Raw genomic sequence first — 14,058 nt, 5'->3', positions numbered from 1 at the left:
AGACTTAACCGATCCAACCCGTACAGAAGTGTACTGATCCGAACAGGACTGCTTGGTAGAAACGAGGCTTGATAGAGGCTTAAATAAGGGTTTTTTAAAACACTAAGAGAATTTTTTTTTCTTTTAAGCTGTGAGTCATGCAAAGACACTACAGGGCACCAGAGGGACCAACAAAAAAATGGACAATACCCCATGTGTAGGTCTGGCTCAGCTGCCTGTCTTAAGGTTTCTTAAAGCCAGGTTTAGTCAGCATTTTTCAGTGTGGTGACCGCCACCTTCAGACACCAGTGGGTGATGCAACTTGTACCTTTGTGGGTTCTTTTATAACATAATTGTGAGTCACGTTCTTTACCCGGTGCATGCAGCTTAAAGATTGCTGTGCACATTGGCGTCGATATAAGTCGCCCTGGAGATCACAAAGGATAAATGTTAACCTTGGAAACGAGACAAAAATGCAGTTCAGCTCCTGAATTAAGAAAAGTTTCCTGCTTTGAATCAAAATAATTGATTCATATTCCACTCTAACCCAGTTTGACAAAAGCTAGTAAAAAGCTTTGTGTTAGAGTAGTAAAAGCAGAGGCACTGCTGCCAACAGCCGCACAATGAAAGCAGTGATTGCAGATCTCTTTTTGTGCCAAATACCTCAGCAGTCTCAGTCTGCTGCTTTAAATTTAAATAAAGGCCGAGCTTCAGAGTGCAGAAAACAGCTCTGAGCAACACTATCAGAGCACGAGGATGTCTGCAGGTGGATTAAGGAGCATAAAGATGAGTAAATGTGTCTGAATCTCCTCCTGCACGGATACAATTCAGCAGCTTTTTGGTGAATTTGATCGACTTTTAGCTCTGAACAGGTTTCTGCCACTGATAAGATATCAAACATAGCACTCCTGAACACACACACAAACACACACCTTAACAGGGTCATGTTGGAAGGCAGCTGATGAATGCTGATACATTGAAACTGGCTGCACATGGACATTTGTTCCAGACAGCCAAATTTGATACTTGAAACCCAAAACTTCCTCATTCTGAATAAATAAAGACTGAAACTCATGTTCAGATAAAAGCTCAAGTCCCGAAGGGATAGGATGCTCTGTATCATGTTGAGAAAAACAGAAGTGAACAGTTAAAATGAAAGTAGAGCAAAGACTGCACAGTATCAGATGTTTTGTTGTCAGGACTGCAGCCAGACCAGTTCAGCACCTGAACTCTTTAAAATTTTATCCTAAATAAATGCTGCAGCGTGACTGAGCACTGACCTGAAAGCAGGCCGAAAGACTTTCCTGGAGTAGGATCACTCCTTTCTTTTACGTCTAACTCTGAGCCTTTTTTTGCAAATCTACAACAAAACGCTGCTAGGTTTAATTTCTGAGCTGTAACTTCTCCTCCTCTGACCTGAATCTGCAATTTTGGTGAAAGTATCCATAGATGACCCACTAATTTAACCCATGATGGCATCCAGCGGTCACTCAGTAATCTCTGATGAATCTGTTAAAGGTCCTCTGCTGCAGCAGCCAAGAGAAACTGCAAACTATCCGAGGACAACAGCAGCACAAATAAAGATTGATCCCAACCCAGACTCCCCCTCCAGGCCCCCCGCGGCTCCATCCAATTTGGGTCTAATCCTGTTTGTTCTGGCTTTAGGAAAGGGGGGTTCTGTTGTGCTGCAGATCAGTCTGAGGGCTTTTTCTACTGGATGCCTTTAAAACCCCAATCTGACGGGTCGATCCCCCACCAAACTCCTAATCTTCTGATCTCTGAGCTCACAGACACACTGAGTGCTCTTTGTGTGTACCAGTAGAAGTACAATTCCTTTCTCGTATGGATTACAGACCTAAAACAAACCCTGCAGAGGTTTCTTTTAAATGCATTGAGACATACACAGAGAGAAGATGCTGCAGTGTTTGAAGATGAAGGCAGACAGGTACGTTTACTTCAGTTAAGTCACATCAAAGTACTCAGACTTGTGTGGAATGTCTCAGTACTCTTCCCCTGAAAGTCTTTGTCTTTTAGTATATTGTGAATTCTCCAGAGGACAGTATTTTCCTTTCCAAAATGTAGCAGAGAAACCTGATTGAATGACAAACAGCCCACATAGAAGGCGACAGAGCCAGAGAGAGGGGGAGGCCGGCTGTTTAGGAAGTGTTTGGAGTGTGCAGAGCTGAACTCAAAGGAAGGGACGGAGACGGACTGCGAATGGCCTTCTGTGCACTCTCAGCCCAGACCGCGTCCATCAGCTGAACAGGAACCTCTGAAAGAATGCCACAGAGGCCGAGTCCGGCCGGGACACACTGCTCCCTCTGTTCGGCTCTCCAGACTGTGTAGGAAAACACACTGATTTAGAAGGCAGACGATAAGACGCAGTGAACCTCCTCCATTCATTCAGGCTGACTCTCCGTGCCACAGCGTCGGAACAGCTTCGCTGGACACTTGAAGCCACAAATAGTTTGACTGCTGCTCTTTACGGTTAACACACAGGCGGATATTTTCCGTCTGGACATTCTGATGGTCTCTTTTTTGTTGTTGTGAAATGTTTGCTGTTTCTTATTACACAAACTGAGGAATGAAGGACTCTTTGCCTCAGATTATTCAGACTCTTTACATGAATTTAGACCATGATTCATCGACCAATATCTCCAAAGATGTCGGTTAAGGTTCTCCACACTGAGATGGTTTACCAAATGAAACCTCAAAACAAACCTCCAAACCTTTATAGACTATGATATTTCCATCTGTGGACAGGTTGTGGAGTCTTGAGGTCTTTTTACCTTCAAGTACCCAAACTGTAGAAAAAAAACAACTTTGTGAGAATGAAATAAAACCATAGACTCCTCATAGTCTGAACTAAGGTGAGATTTAAAACCTGAACTCTTCCACTTTAAAGCAACAACCAGTGAGTTAGCTCATCCCGTTGATATTTTGAAAACCTTTGATTAGATGATTTTTTTTTTTAACTACCACCCCTAGAGTATTGTAAATCCAAACTTCAGCATATTAAAAACATAATTGAATCATTTTAACTAAGGATGCACTGCTCATAGCCAGCTAAAAGATATCACATCACGAAAATAATTCATCTGCTTGTCAGTTCTCTTCCTCTCACTTAAAGGAATCAGTCTTTTTAGGCTCCCTGACATTTTTGCAGATTTTTCAGAGGGGGCAGAAATGTCAAACTGTGAGTTTAGCAACATGTAGCTTGCTAACAAAAAAGACTCTGGACTCTAGACTCCGAACATAAATCCTGCTTTTATTTCACACTCTGCTCATGAGAAGTGAACAAACACCTCAGGCTGCGACACATTAGCATTTAAAACAGCATCATTTCTGTTTATTTGGCTCTGATGAACCCTGAAACCTTTGCACCAACGCCAATTAGCAGCTGTCTAGACACAGCTGACCTTTAGGAGAGTTTCAGAGCCCAGGATGGAGGCAGATGTGTTTGCTTGTTGACTGTTTTTATTTTAAGTGTTGATTTGCCTTGTCTGTTCAGGAAGGTTCAAATTCATCGACTGAACAGAATCTTTGAACCTCTTGACCTTTAAACCACTTGGCTTACTACATAGATTTAGGTCTCTAAAATAATAATAAGGCATAACTCCAGAACAAAACAGAAACTTACAAAAAAAAATATTTCAAGTGAACTGAAAAGCGACAGAAAATCATTTCATCTGTGAGATGTGAACCTCAGGCCTTTGAGGAGCGGAGGCAGAGAAGGATTTCCCGTTTGATGTTGAAAGTAGGTCTAAGTGGATGTGCTGGGTGGAGGAGGGAGTGTTAAAAATTTTATGTAGGCTTGCTTGTCCTCCATTAAGTAACCATGAAAATACTGTTTGTGCGAGGACAGGGTGTACTGGGAACATGCAGGAAATCCATGACGGTTTGGCTTCTTTATATCCTGTAAAATGTCAGGGCAGACCAGCTGACTGTCTTCTTTTTCCTGACCCTCATCCCTCTGTCCCTCTCCTCCATCTCAGGGGTGTGGAGCCCTACGACCCCCCCACAACGGTTTTGGTCCAGAGGCACGAGCCTCAGGGCGTCTCAACCATTATGAGCAGCACCGACTTCTTCCAGAGCGAGCTGAACCGACGGGTGATCCTGGAGCAGGTGGACAGCTTCCAGCTCAGAGAGAAGTACATGTTCGCCACCACCACACGGGTAAGAGAGCTCTCTCTGTTAAAGGAATAGCTCCTATTTGTTCCTATCCTTTTATATTTAAATATATTTCTGTATGATGTAAGTTGATAGGAAAGCTATCATCCTCATGTGTGTATCAAGTATGCAGATGGCTTAGAGACTTGGTTTGCTTAGCTCAGCGTTAAGATTTAAAGCAGGGAGGAAACATTAAGTTCTCTTCAGTTAACACAAACTCAGTTTATTCCCCACACAGACATACGTTTAGGTGGCTGCAGAAGTCTTACATGCAACTGTCTTACTTTTTGGTGGTTTAAATTGAAAAATGTAAAAGTATTGTGCTAAATAAAGTCTGGTTTATACCTCAGTGTCAAATCTATGCCAAAGCTAAACCAAAGCCTACAGCCAGCTGTTGAGTCCTTTATGATGTTTTATGCTGACTGGATCATACCACACGGTGTTACATGGCACGTTTTCTCATGTCACCCTGGTGCAGGCATGGGCAAACTACAGCCCGGGGGCCACATGTTAAACGTTTTAATCCGGCCCGCCGAACTTGAAAAAATTAAATGAATAAACCTTGTTAATGTTTTATTTTCCCTGCAATTCTGATGTTTTCTATATGGAGAGTTCACATTTAAATCAATATATCACACAAACAATTTTGACTCAATCTTTTGTTATTTTTTGTTTTTTCATTTTCAAAACCAGGACAGAAAAAAATCGTTTCTCTGTTTTTCTGTAATTCAGTTTTTCCGTTTTGGTTTTAAAACAGAAAAACAAAAAACAAGTCAGTTTTTTTGTTTTGTAGATTTTGTTTTGAAACAGAATAACGATAGAACGAACCATACACGGATTAAAAATCCCATTATAATTCCATTCTCTCATATTCTTATTTTAATTTCAAAACAAAAGCAAAACAGCAAAAAATAGACTGTTATTTGTTTTCTGATTTTTGATTAGAAAACGAGAAATTGAATAACAAGTCGTTATCCGTTTTCCGATTTTGGATTCTAAAACAGATATGGAATGAACGAATGATACCCTGATAGTTACTAAAGCACTCCATCCATCTGCTCCTGGTCTGGCCCCTTTGTCAAATGTCAGAACCCATTGTGGCCCACGAATCAAAAAGTTTGCCCACCCCAATCCAATCCAATCTTAACCTTTTTAAAAGTTTCATATGTTTTTGTAACATCATAACAACTCATAACAGCCCAAAACACACCAGATGTGTCTCCTGTCCGATTCCACTTGGTCAAACTGGACCTGCTTCATTGCAGTCCAGCTGCTTCCCTGCTCCGGCAGGTCGCAGCAGATACCCAAGCCTCCCTTTTTTGCCAGATGCTGGAGCTCTGACAGATCAAATTCCAAAAAGCAGATTGAGTGGGACAGGAAGCCTTGCCCAGTGACTTTCAAAATAAAGCAAAGCGTTTTAAAACCAGATCAAATTAAGTGACTATATCAACAAAGCAACATAATTATTTGTATCGTAACTTTTCGAAATGCGACCTAACTTTTGGTGTTAAGGGTAGCATGTACCAACTTTTTCAAATCACATCATGTTAAAACTTTTCAGAGTATATCGTAGCTTTTTGAATCGTATTGCATTGAACTGTAGCTATACACATTGTAACTTGACACACTGTCAATTGATAATAGTAACTTTATGTGTTTATAACTTTTAGAATTGCATTGCATTATTTTGTATTCTTTAGCCGGACTTAAACTACCTGAGAGAAGTTGCCTCATGTGATCTGTCAGAAAACCACAAATTTTCCTCTTATCATAACAATTTTTGTTGTATTGTGCTGATGTAGTATCATATTATATAACATAAACAGGAACAGCTTTTATTATGTAATTTTAAGTGTGTCAACATTGTGGTGTCTCAGCAGCGTCGTGCTTAGGAGCATATACGCTGCTGCTTTATTATAACTGTTTAAAGATTGAACAACAAGCTACAGGGTGTTAATCAGTTCATTTGAAATGGCACCTTTAATACCTGGTAGTGTTTTAAGGGCAGCAGAGAGTGGTAGTGTGCTGCTCTCTGCGGTCCTCCCTCGTTATTATAACAGTTGTGCACTCCTTTACACAGAGATGTTGTGTAAAATGGTCTGCTCCTGCTGTGCACCAACATAGATTTTTGAAAGCTGACATTGTTTTACAGCAGAGTAGAGAGCAGCCTTTCTCCCACCTCAGCATAATGCCGTGAGTCGAACAGACGTTGGATCAATATTTGGCCAGCAGTCACATGAAGCTCTGTGTGTTTGTCACATTTAGTCTCAAGTGTTTGTGTAGAGAAAGCCTCAATCAGGCGGCAGACAAACAGACAGCAGAGCAGATGGAGGGGAGAGTTTGGATCTCAGCTCCTCCATGGTTCACAGGCGGCCTCCAACAGATTTCACTTTCTGTCGTGTCCCTCGTCGGCTCTGGCGTGGGCTGACGGCGGCCTGTAGCTTCAGAGACAGTTGACTGTACAGAGAGATGAGCTGTGAGGGATTTATTCTGATCTGATAATTGATATCAGATGGTTCATGATGTGAGTTAATGCATGTAGCTGTACTTAAAGTCTGCAGGGACAAAGAGAAATTACAAAGACCTTTATTTTAAGTCAGCATGAAGTGCCAAAAACTGCAATTCCACAAGTGTCCACTTGAGGCTGACTCCAAAAGTGGGTTAATCCTTCATGTGTTCTATATTAAGATGCCTAATGTGTTTAACCCTGGTACAGTAAACATTTTAGTTTAGATGATTCCTCTGACAACTTTGTTCCATTTTTTATAAAACTCAACCGTTCAAGTTTTATTTAGATTAAAGCTGATTATAAAAAAGGGGCGTGGCACTTTGAGTGACGGACGGATGATGCTGGTCATACTCAAAACCAAGACAGGTGACTCAGTCTCTGTATTCAAAGGGGGATACTGTTAGTCTTTATTCTGTCCCTATGGTACCCCTGTAGTATCTTTAAATGATTGAAAGCTCAAAAAAACTTTATTTTTTTTTTTTTGGTGTTTTAAAAAACCCTTATTTTAGCCTCTGTCTTAAACACTTCCCACTCCACAAACCCTCTCCCTTTGATTGACCAGCCCTCTGGAGGCCTGCTTGGAGCAGACCTTGCCGTTTGAGGTCTCATGAACCAGTTGGGTAATTGTCACGCGATGACCTTATCATTTCAGCAAGTCCAATAAGTTTTTCTGTCCTGTTTTTCATGAAGAAAAGGTTGGCACTAATTTCCAGGTGAACGTACTCATTAAACCTTTTTTCTTTGTACTTGTACTATTTGTTTGTGTCCATCTTCTGAGCCCAGTTTCCTGCTGGCTTTAAAAACTGAAGCCACCATCACAGTCAGACTCTCACTCTGTACTTGAAATAATTAACAGGCTAATGAACTACCCACCTAAATTTCTACCAAAATTACCATGCTACCACCTAAACTGTGCTAATCACAGACTGAATAAAATACGGACTAGGGATGTCCCAATATTACATTTTCACTTCCGATACGATACAGATACTGCAGCATTGAGTATTGGCCGATACCAATATTAATCCGATACGATATTGGCATTAAACATCCATACTTTTATTATTTATTTTGTAGTATGTCTGTCATGGTAGAAAAGGCTTGATTAAGTGATATTATTCTAACAAAGAACAGTATTCAGCAACAGTAGGTATGAGGAAAAACTGACCCATTTAATATTAACCAATGGGTAACAGAAACTGCTTATATCTGAGATTTTAGATGCATTCCGATACGATACCGATACTTGTTTTTTGGCTAATATTGGACGGATATCCGATATCAATATTGGACTGGGACACCTCTAATACAGACATAGTTTCAATAATGTCTCCCGTCTGTTCCTGAAACAGTGAAATGAAGCCGATCCACAGACGCAGCCACATCAGATGTCACTGGGGCTCTGAGCTTCCTTCCTAACAGCTATAGGGTGCCCATCAGTCACGTGAGCTAAGCTGTGTCTCTGATTCAACAATCAGACTATCCCAATATATTCTAGACTGCTAAGTTAGAAAAAAAATACATCCTCCATACAGTGTATGCCAACAGCAAAATAAGCATTTCAAAACCCAAGCCGTTTTTTGAACCAGGCTGTAAATATGCTTTTAATGCTTTGAAAGTCTGGTAGTTTTTTGGATCTGTGTCGACGTGGTTTCTGGTCTTTCTGCAGCCAGCCTCTTGCAGATTATTGATGACGGCAACTTTTTGCACTTCCGCATAGGCTTCATTTTTCTAAACCAGATGTTGCCCCTCAGTGCTAACTTAACATTTGTATGCCTCTTGCTCTCCAGGACCACCTCCTCTCCCAGGTCACTTATGGACCTGTACCCCAACATGGTGACGATAAAACGCTTAACGTTAAGCCTCAAAAACCATCACACGATGAATCAAAATCACTGCCGTGATTTAGTGTCTCTTTGCATACTGCTCATGCTTCACTGTGGAATTTCAGCTCTGTGCCAAAGATTGATGTCCATCCACTTCATAACGTTCACTGCACTGCTTCATAAAATATGCATGATTTAAATTAAAGAGCACACTAAAGCTTGGCTGCTATCTGGAAGTAAGCTTACACAGAGAAAGATAATGATCCCCACACACTCTCTAAGTGTGTTGTCATCTGTTGCATGTGGTGCGATTTACTGTGTACACAGCAGGCAGGCGGTGTTTAACGCTGGGCTAATGAAGTCAGAGCAATATAGAGCAGCCTTAATAAATCCCAGCGGCTAATGTGGTTAAAACTAATGAGTAAATCCTCATTTCAATTACTTATGTGGTCCCATAAAACACAGAGTTTAACCTCCAAGTGCTGCTGGGCGCGGTTCTGTAGAAAGAAAAAAGAAATAAAAAACAGGAAGTGTGTTTGAAACAGAGATAGCAAAGATGACGCTTGTTTCATTTTGAAGCAATCAAGCATTTAAAGAGCTTTCGCAGAATGAAAAAAAAGGTGTTAACGTGTGGTTTTGAGACTTAACAGCCTAATTTAGCAGATTACTCTAAGCTGGTGCAATGTGCTTCGCTTCTTCCCTTCTATCCCACCCAACCTTTCCACACATTCTCCTCCACCTGTCTTTTCCTGAAATAAATCCCAAGTCTTCAACAGATACTTAAAAAAAGAGACCAACTATTTCCTCAGTTGGAGTTTTGCTTTGCTCTTGAAGAAAGTTTTCGCTCCAACAGAACACAGAGTACTTCCATGCTGAAACATATCAATTCCAAAAATGTAGATCGGAGAACAAAACCTTCTCAAATTAGTCTGTGACCTGAAACGGATCCATCAGGGGCTCTGTGACATGGAAAAGTCAGGGAGTAACGGTGCCAACTCTTGGCCGGCTTGTTTGGATTTTCTTTCTGTTGTGTTTCCTCAGAGACGGTCGTTTCTGAAACAATCAGGCTGCTGCATGTGATGAAAAGAGTCAGAGTCGGAGAAACAAACATCAGTGATATCCAGATCAGCTCACATAGTTTAATGTGACAGAACAGATCAGAGAGAGGGAAGAAAGGAAAGATGAGAGATGGTTTCCTTTCAAGCTGTCTTTAAATGCTACTGCTCTGTAGTGAAAGTGTTCAGTTTGTAGTGATGGGGAAAACCTGGCCTCATATGGATTTTCTGATTATATTTAGTTCAGATATTATACTGAGGGACTGCAGTTAGCCTTTCAGCTAACTCAGCTCAAATAAAAACCCTGGAAACACTGAACCCCTCAGACTGTCCCTGTTATAGTACAGCTGTTTGTGCCTGCTGAGGCCAGATGAATCAACTTTTATTGTCGGTTAACCCAGATTTTAAGCACTGTGCCCTTTGTTGCGGTGGCTGGGAGGGGATCTCTGTGTAACCCAACATGAGTTGAGATCTTTGCAATATTAAGGAAGTCACAGTGTTAAAGACAAACATCATGTGACTGACAGGAAACCTTTGTGTTCTGCACTAGTGCAGCTGTTGGTTCATCTTTTTGCAAAGTGCTGTGGATATTTATTCAGTGTAAAACTCCAACCGCTACTCTGTGAATATAATGTAGAGTCCAAAATAAGCTAATGGCTAACTCTGGTACGGCTAGATGTCAGTGTCCCTGTCAACCTGAGAGAAATAAGGACAACACATTTAGACAAAGCTACTTCTAGTCCCCTTATTGATGTTATTTTTCATTTATTTATTTATTTATTTATTTATTTTTGCTGGGTACGTATTTAGCTCCTCATTATAGGAGTACCTTTATTACGAGGTTTGACACTGTTGACCAGGGCCTTGTAATTTGTCTGTGTGCCTTTTTTGTTTCTTTGTTAAATGGGGCTGGTTCACCCTTTGTTAACCTCAAAACGGTACACTAGCTTTAGTAACAGTAAAATAAAATCCAAACTTGTAACAATAATTTTGTTTTCAAGAACAATAGCTACCAGCTACTGAGTTCATGTCCTAGTTTCTGCTCTTTAGGACAGGTGATGAAGTCATAAGTCCAAACATAACTGGCTGATATTCTGTGTGAGGTGGGGGAGAGGAGGTTGGATTCTTGTAGAGCTGTTAGAATCGGTAGAGTTCTTTAGATTTTTTGTATTTTTTTCCTAATTCTTTGATTTTTTCGTAATTTATTCTATTTTCTTCTTTTTTATATTTTTCATTTCTTAACAACCTTCTTTATGAGGGCTTGCGAGCTACTTTTTGCAGACTCCTACAATAATATTGCTTAATGTTGCAGTATCATTAAAACTGGTTTGCACCCCTAATACTTAATTTACTACAACAGTAAGTTTTCCAACGCACACCCCCTCTTTGATATTTTTGTTCCTACCTTTAAAATTTCTCCGTACCAGTGTACTGACTGATCACACTCATTGCATGCATGTGTGCACCAACAGTTTGGTAGATGTACGCCTGTGAACAATGAAATCATTGAGAAATAATTTCAGTCCTGTTAGGTTCCTAACAATTAAAATTTTGCAAAAGAAAATAAGATTTGGGTTCAGTTGGTTTGATTGTTACGTCATTTAAATAATAACTTGATTTTTATGCAGCACCTGAAGCAAGCATGTGTGGGAAAAAAAAACAGTTCTTACTCCTGATTTCAATACAGTTATATTGAACATCTAGTGTACACCTGTTTAGGTAAAAACAAGACAGTCATATCTTTATAATACAAAAAACAAAACAGATTAGGATTAAAGGATTATTGTGAAGGCTGACAGTTATTCTGCAGCTGGTTCATTAGTTCTGGAGATCTGCAGCCTTTGGTACTTCTGTTAGCTGCAGACTGTTGACAAACTAAGAAGGGGCTGACATGAACATGTAGGATTTCTGGATTTAAAGCAATAAAATCTGTCTGATTAAATACAAGATTATTGATTATCAGCTGAACACCTGGTTCAGTTGACAGTGTGAGAGAATAGCCTGTCTGCGTTTGACTCCATGGTCGGCCTGCAGGTGCTGTGACTGACCTGTAAGTGACCTGAGCTCTGAGTCTGACCCCACAGGACATGAGACCAGTCAGACAGACCAGTCCAGACAGTGCCTGCAGAAATACTCGTGCATGAAGAGAAACAGATACAGAGCGACCTGTCACAGAGCATCAGCTCTATTAGCCGCTGCGTGCTGCTAGCAGAGTTATCTTTATCCTGCACCGTGTTCATTAGCTATAAAAAGAAAGCTTCTTCTTCTCCTGGAGTCTCAGTTACTCTCTCTGCTCTTCTGTCTTTGCACTCGGACTAATAGGATTAGAATAATGGAATATCACAAGTGCTTTTGGCTGCAGCAAGCTGCTTAAGCTAATTAAAGAGCCAGAAATGGAGAGTTTTATCTAACAATAGGGATCCTGAGGAACAGAGTGTTAATCAGACCTTAAAGACCCCAGTCTTCTCTCCCACACAGAGAGAGACCAGGAAGATAACTGGCTTAGAAGATGTAATAGGGGAGTCGATAAGGCCCGTCCCTTCTCTGCACGGTTATCTGTTTGCTGTTTTCTTCCTCATTAGATCTCAGATTCTCTGCAGACAGACAGATAGACTGAAGAAAAAACAGGAAGTGAGGATTGGAGGAGGAATGATTCCTCCCGTCACAGTGCAGCACGCTTTAAAGTAGCTTCTGAAGTTCTGTTTACTTTCACTTCTTTAAAAAAAAAAAAAAAAACAGTTCAGTCCTTCAGACAGCAAAGAATTCCTGGCCTCCTCCTCTGTGTTTTGGTATTTCACAGGAAACTCCCAGGAGATGAACGCTGTTGTTAAGAGCTTCATGTTCTGACATTGAAAGCTGATATTTCAGCATTTCCGTGGTAAAGAAAGTGATGATTTTATTTACTCCAAACACCTCCATTTTAAGTTTAGAGCTACTCTCTGAAGTTCATATCCAAATGAAATACATATCAGTGCCCAGTGAGGTTATCCTCCGTCTCTATCTCTCCTTGGTCACTCTCTGAGGCTTGCGTTTTTTTCCCGTCCTGGTCATTTAAAGAAGACTTTGAGATGCTGTGATCGCACCCTGTGGATCCACTCTCACACTCTCAGCCTCTTCCACCTTCTCTGCTGGGGCTAAATATCTGGATCTTAACCAACCAAATACACCAATGTGTTCATCATCCACTCTTTCCCTCTGCATCTTGACTATGAGAGTAGCATGGGTTAACCACAGCTTTTTCTGAAAATGAAGCTGCATGCTGCAGAAGGAAAAGATGCAGATAAGAGTGTTAAATCTCACATGCATTCATTTTTTTGCCTATTAAACCAGAACTACCAGACCTTAGATCTCTAAAGGTGCAGAAAATCAAAGACCAGAGAGGAAGTACGCTGGGTGCCTCATGCATATTTCCAAAACTTAAAGCATCACGCTGCTTCGCAATGAGTTCACTTTGATGTTTCACTTTGAAACTCAGGTAGACTCATGACAACTCCTCATATCTCTGGATGTCTGTCTTGAATCAAAAAGAGGCAGAAACACTAAAGTTAGAGAAGGTGCAGAAGATGCAGAAAGAAACTTTTTGCTATACTTACTTTTCTAAATGCGGGTACACACTACAGGATAATCGGGCTGATTTTTGTCCCACTATGATCAAAGCCAGCAAAGGCCTGATTGTCCCATGTTTGCAAATGACATTATGTGTGATTTTCCTGTGGTGTGGGGAGTGTTAAGCATGATTTTGTCTGGAAGGAGCCGATTGGGAGGCCTCTGATTGAGAGATCAGAGATAGTGAACATGTTTAATATTTGTGACCAAAAATCCTGTAGTGTGAGGGGAGCGGAGCAGGCACAGCGTGTAATGTCACGCGTACCAGAGCAAATTCAATTAAGACGCGAGCTGACTCAGCTGACTGACCGAAGAGGAAGTAAGAAATATATCTGTAAGACTTAAAACGACTTTACTCACCACCAACTTGCATTGTTGTTCTTACAGCCCATATCCCCACCGTCTCCATGACTTTTTCCATAATCCTTTTTCTTTTCAACAAAAAAAAAAAGAAAAAAAAAAGATTAGAGGCACAAACAACCACTATTGCATTTTCCTGTTTGTCCATCATGTTTGCTTTCACCGAAGTCACATTTTACTATGCTAGATTTGAATCCTGTAGTTAGATTAATCAGGCCGATCATGCCTGTCACCGATTAATCAACATCGGCCAGAATGTAGCCGATAATAAAAAATTTTGCTCCGAGGAGATTCTGTCACTCCTGCTCCTGTGTGTTTGTGTGTTGGGCTGCACACTGCCCGAGTGCCTGCCCCCTCCGTCCACCATTATCTAATGTAAGACTACAGAATGACGCTTTAATGTCGTGTTAGTTGCTTTTTTGGAGAGATAAACAGAGATAAATGCTACTGTTATTTCACACGTCCACCATCATCTAATGTAAGACTATAATACGGCGTTTTAACGTTGTGTAAGTTGCTCATTGTGTGTTAACAGTTTGACTTTTTTTTCTAC

The 14,058-nt window shown here is 40.7% G+C and overlaps 1 protein-coding gene across 1 annotated transcript in view; it reads left to right on the top strand.

Annotated features, from left to right (window-relative positions):
• sorl1 (sortilin-related receptor, L(DLR class) A repeats containing) overlaps window positions 1–14,058 on the top strand; it is an 89,982-nt gene that overhangs the window by 35,460 nt on the left and 40,464 nt on the right. Inside the window, exon 6 of the mRNA XM_074679097.1 lies at window positions 3,975–4,155. Coding sequence (XP_074535198.1) covers window positions 3,975–4,155 — 181 coding nt within the window. The remainder of the gene's footprint in view (window positions 1–3,974; window positions 4,156–14,058) is intronic.

This window comes from Halichoeres trimaculatus, unplaced genomic scaffold, assembly GCF_033239565.1.
Source record: "Halichoeres trimaculatus isolate MK-OKI-2021-1 unplaced genomic scaffold, fHalTri1.1 fHalTri1_scaffold_9, whole genome shotgun sequence".
NCBI lineage: Eukaryota > Metazoa > Chordata > Actinopteri > Labriformes > Labridae > Halichoeres > Halichoeres trimaculatus.
This window is presented reverse-complemented; position numbering and strand designations above follow the sequence as displayed.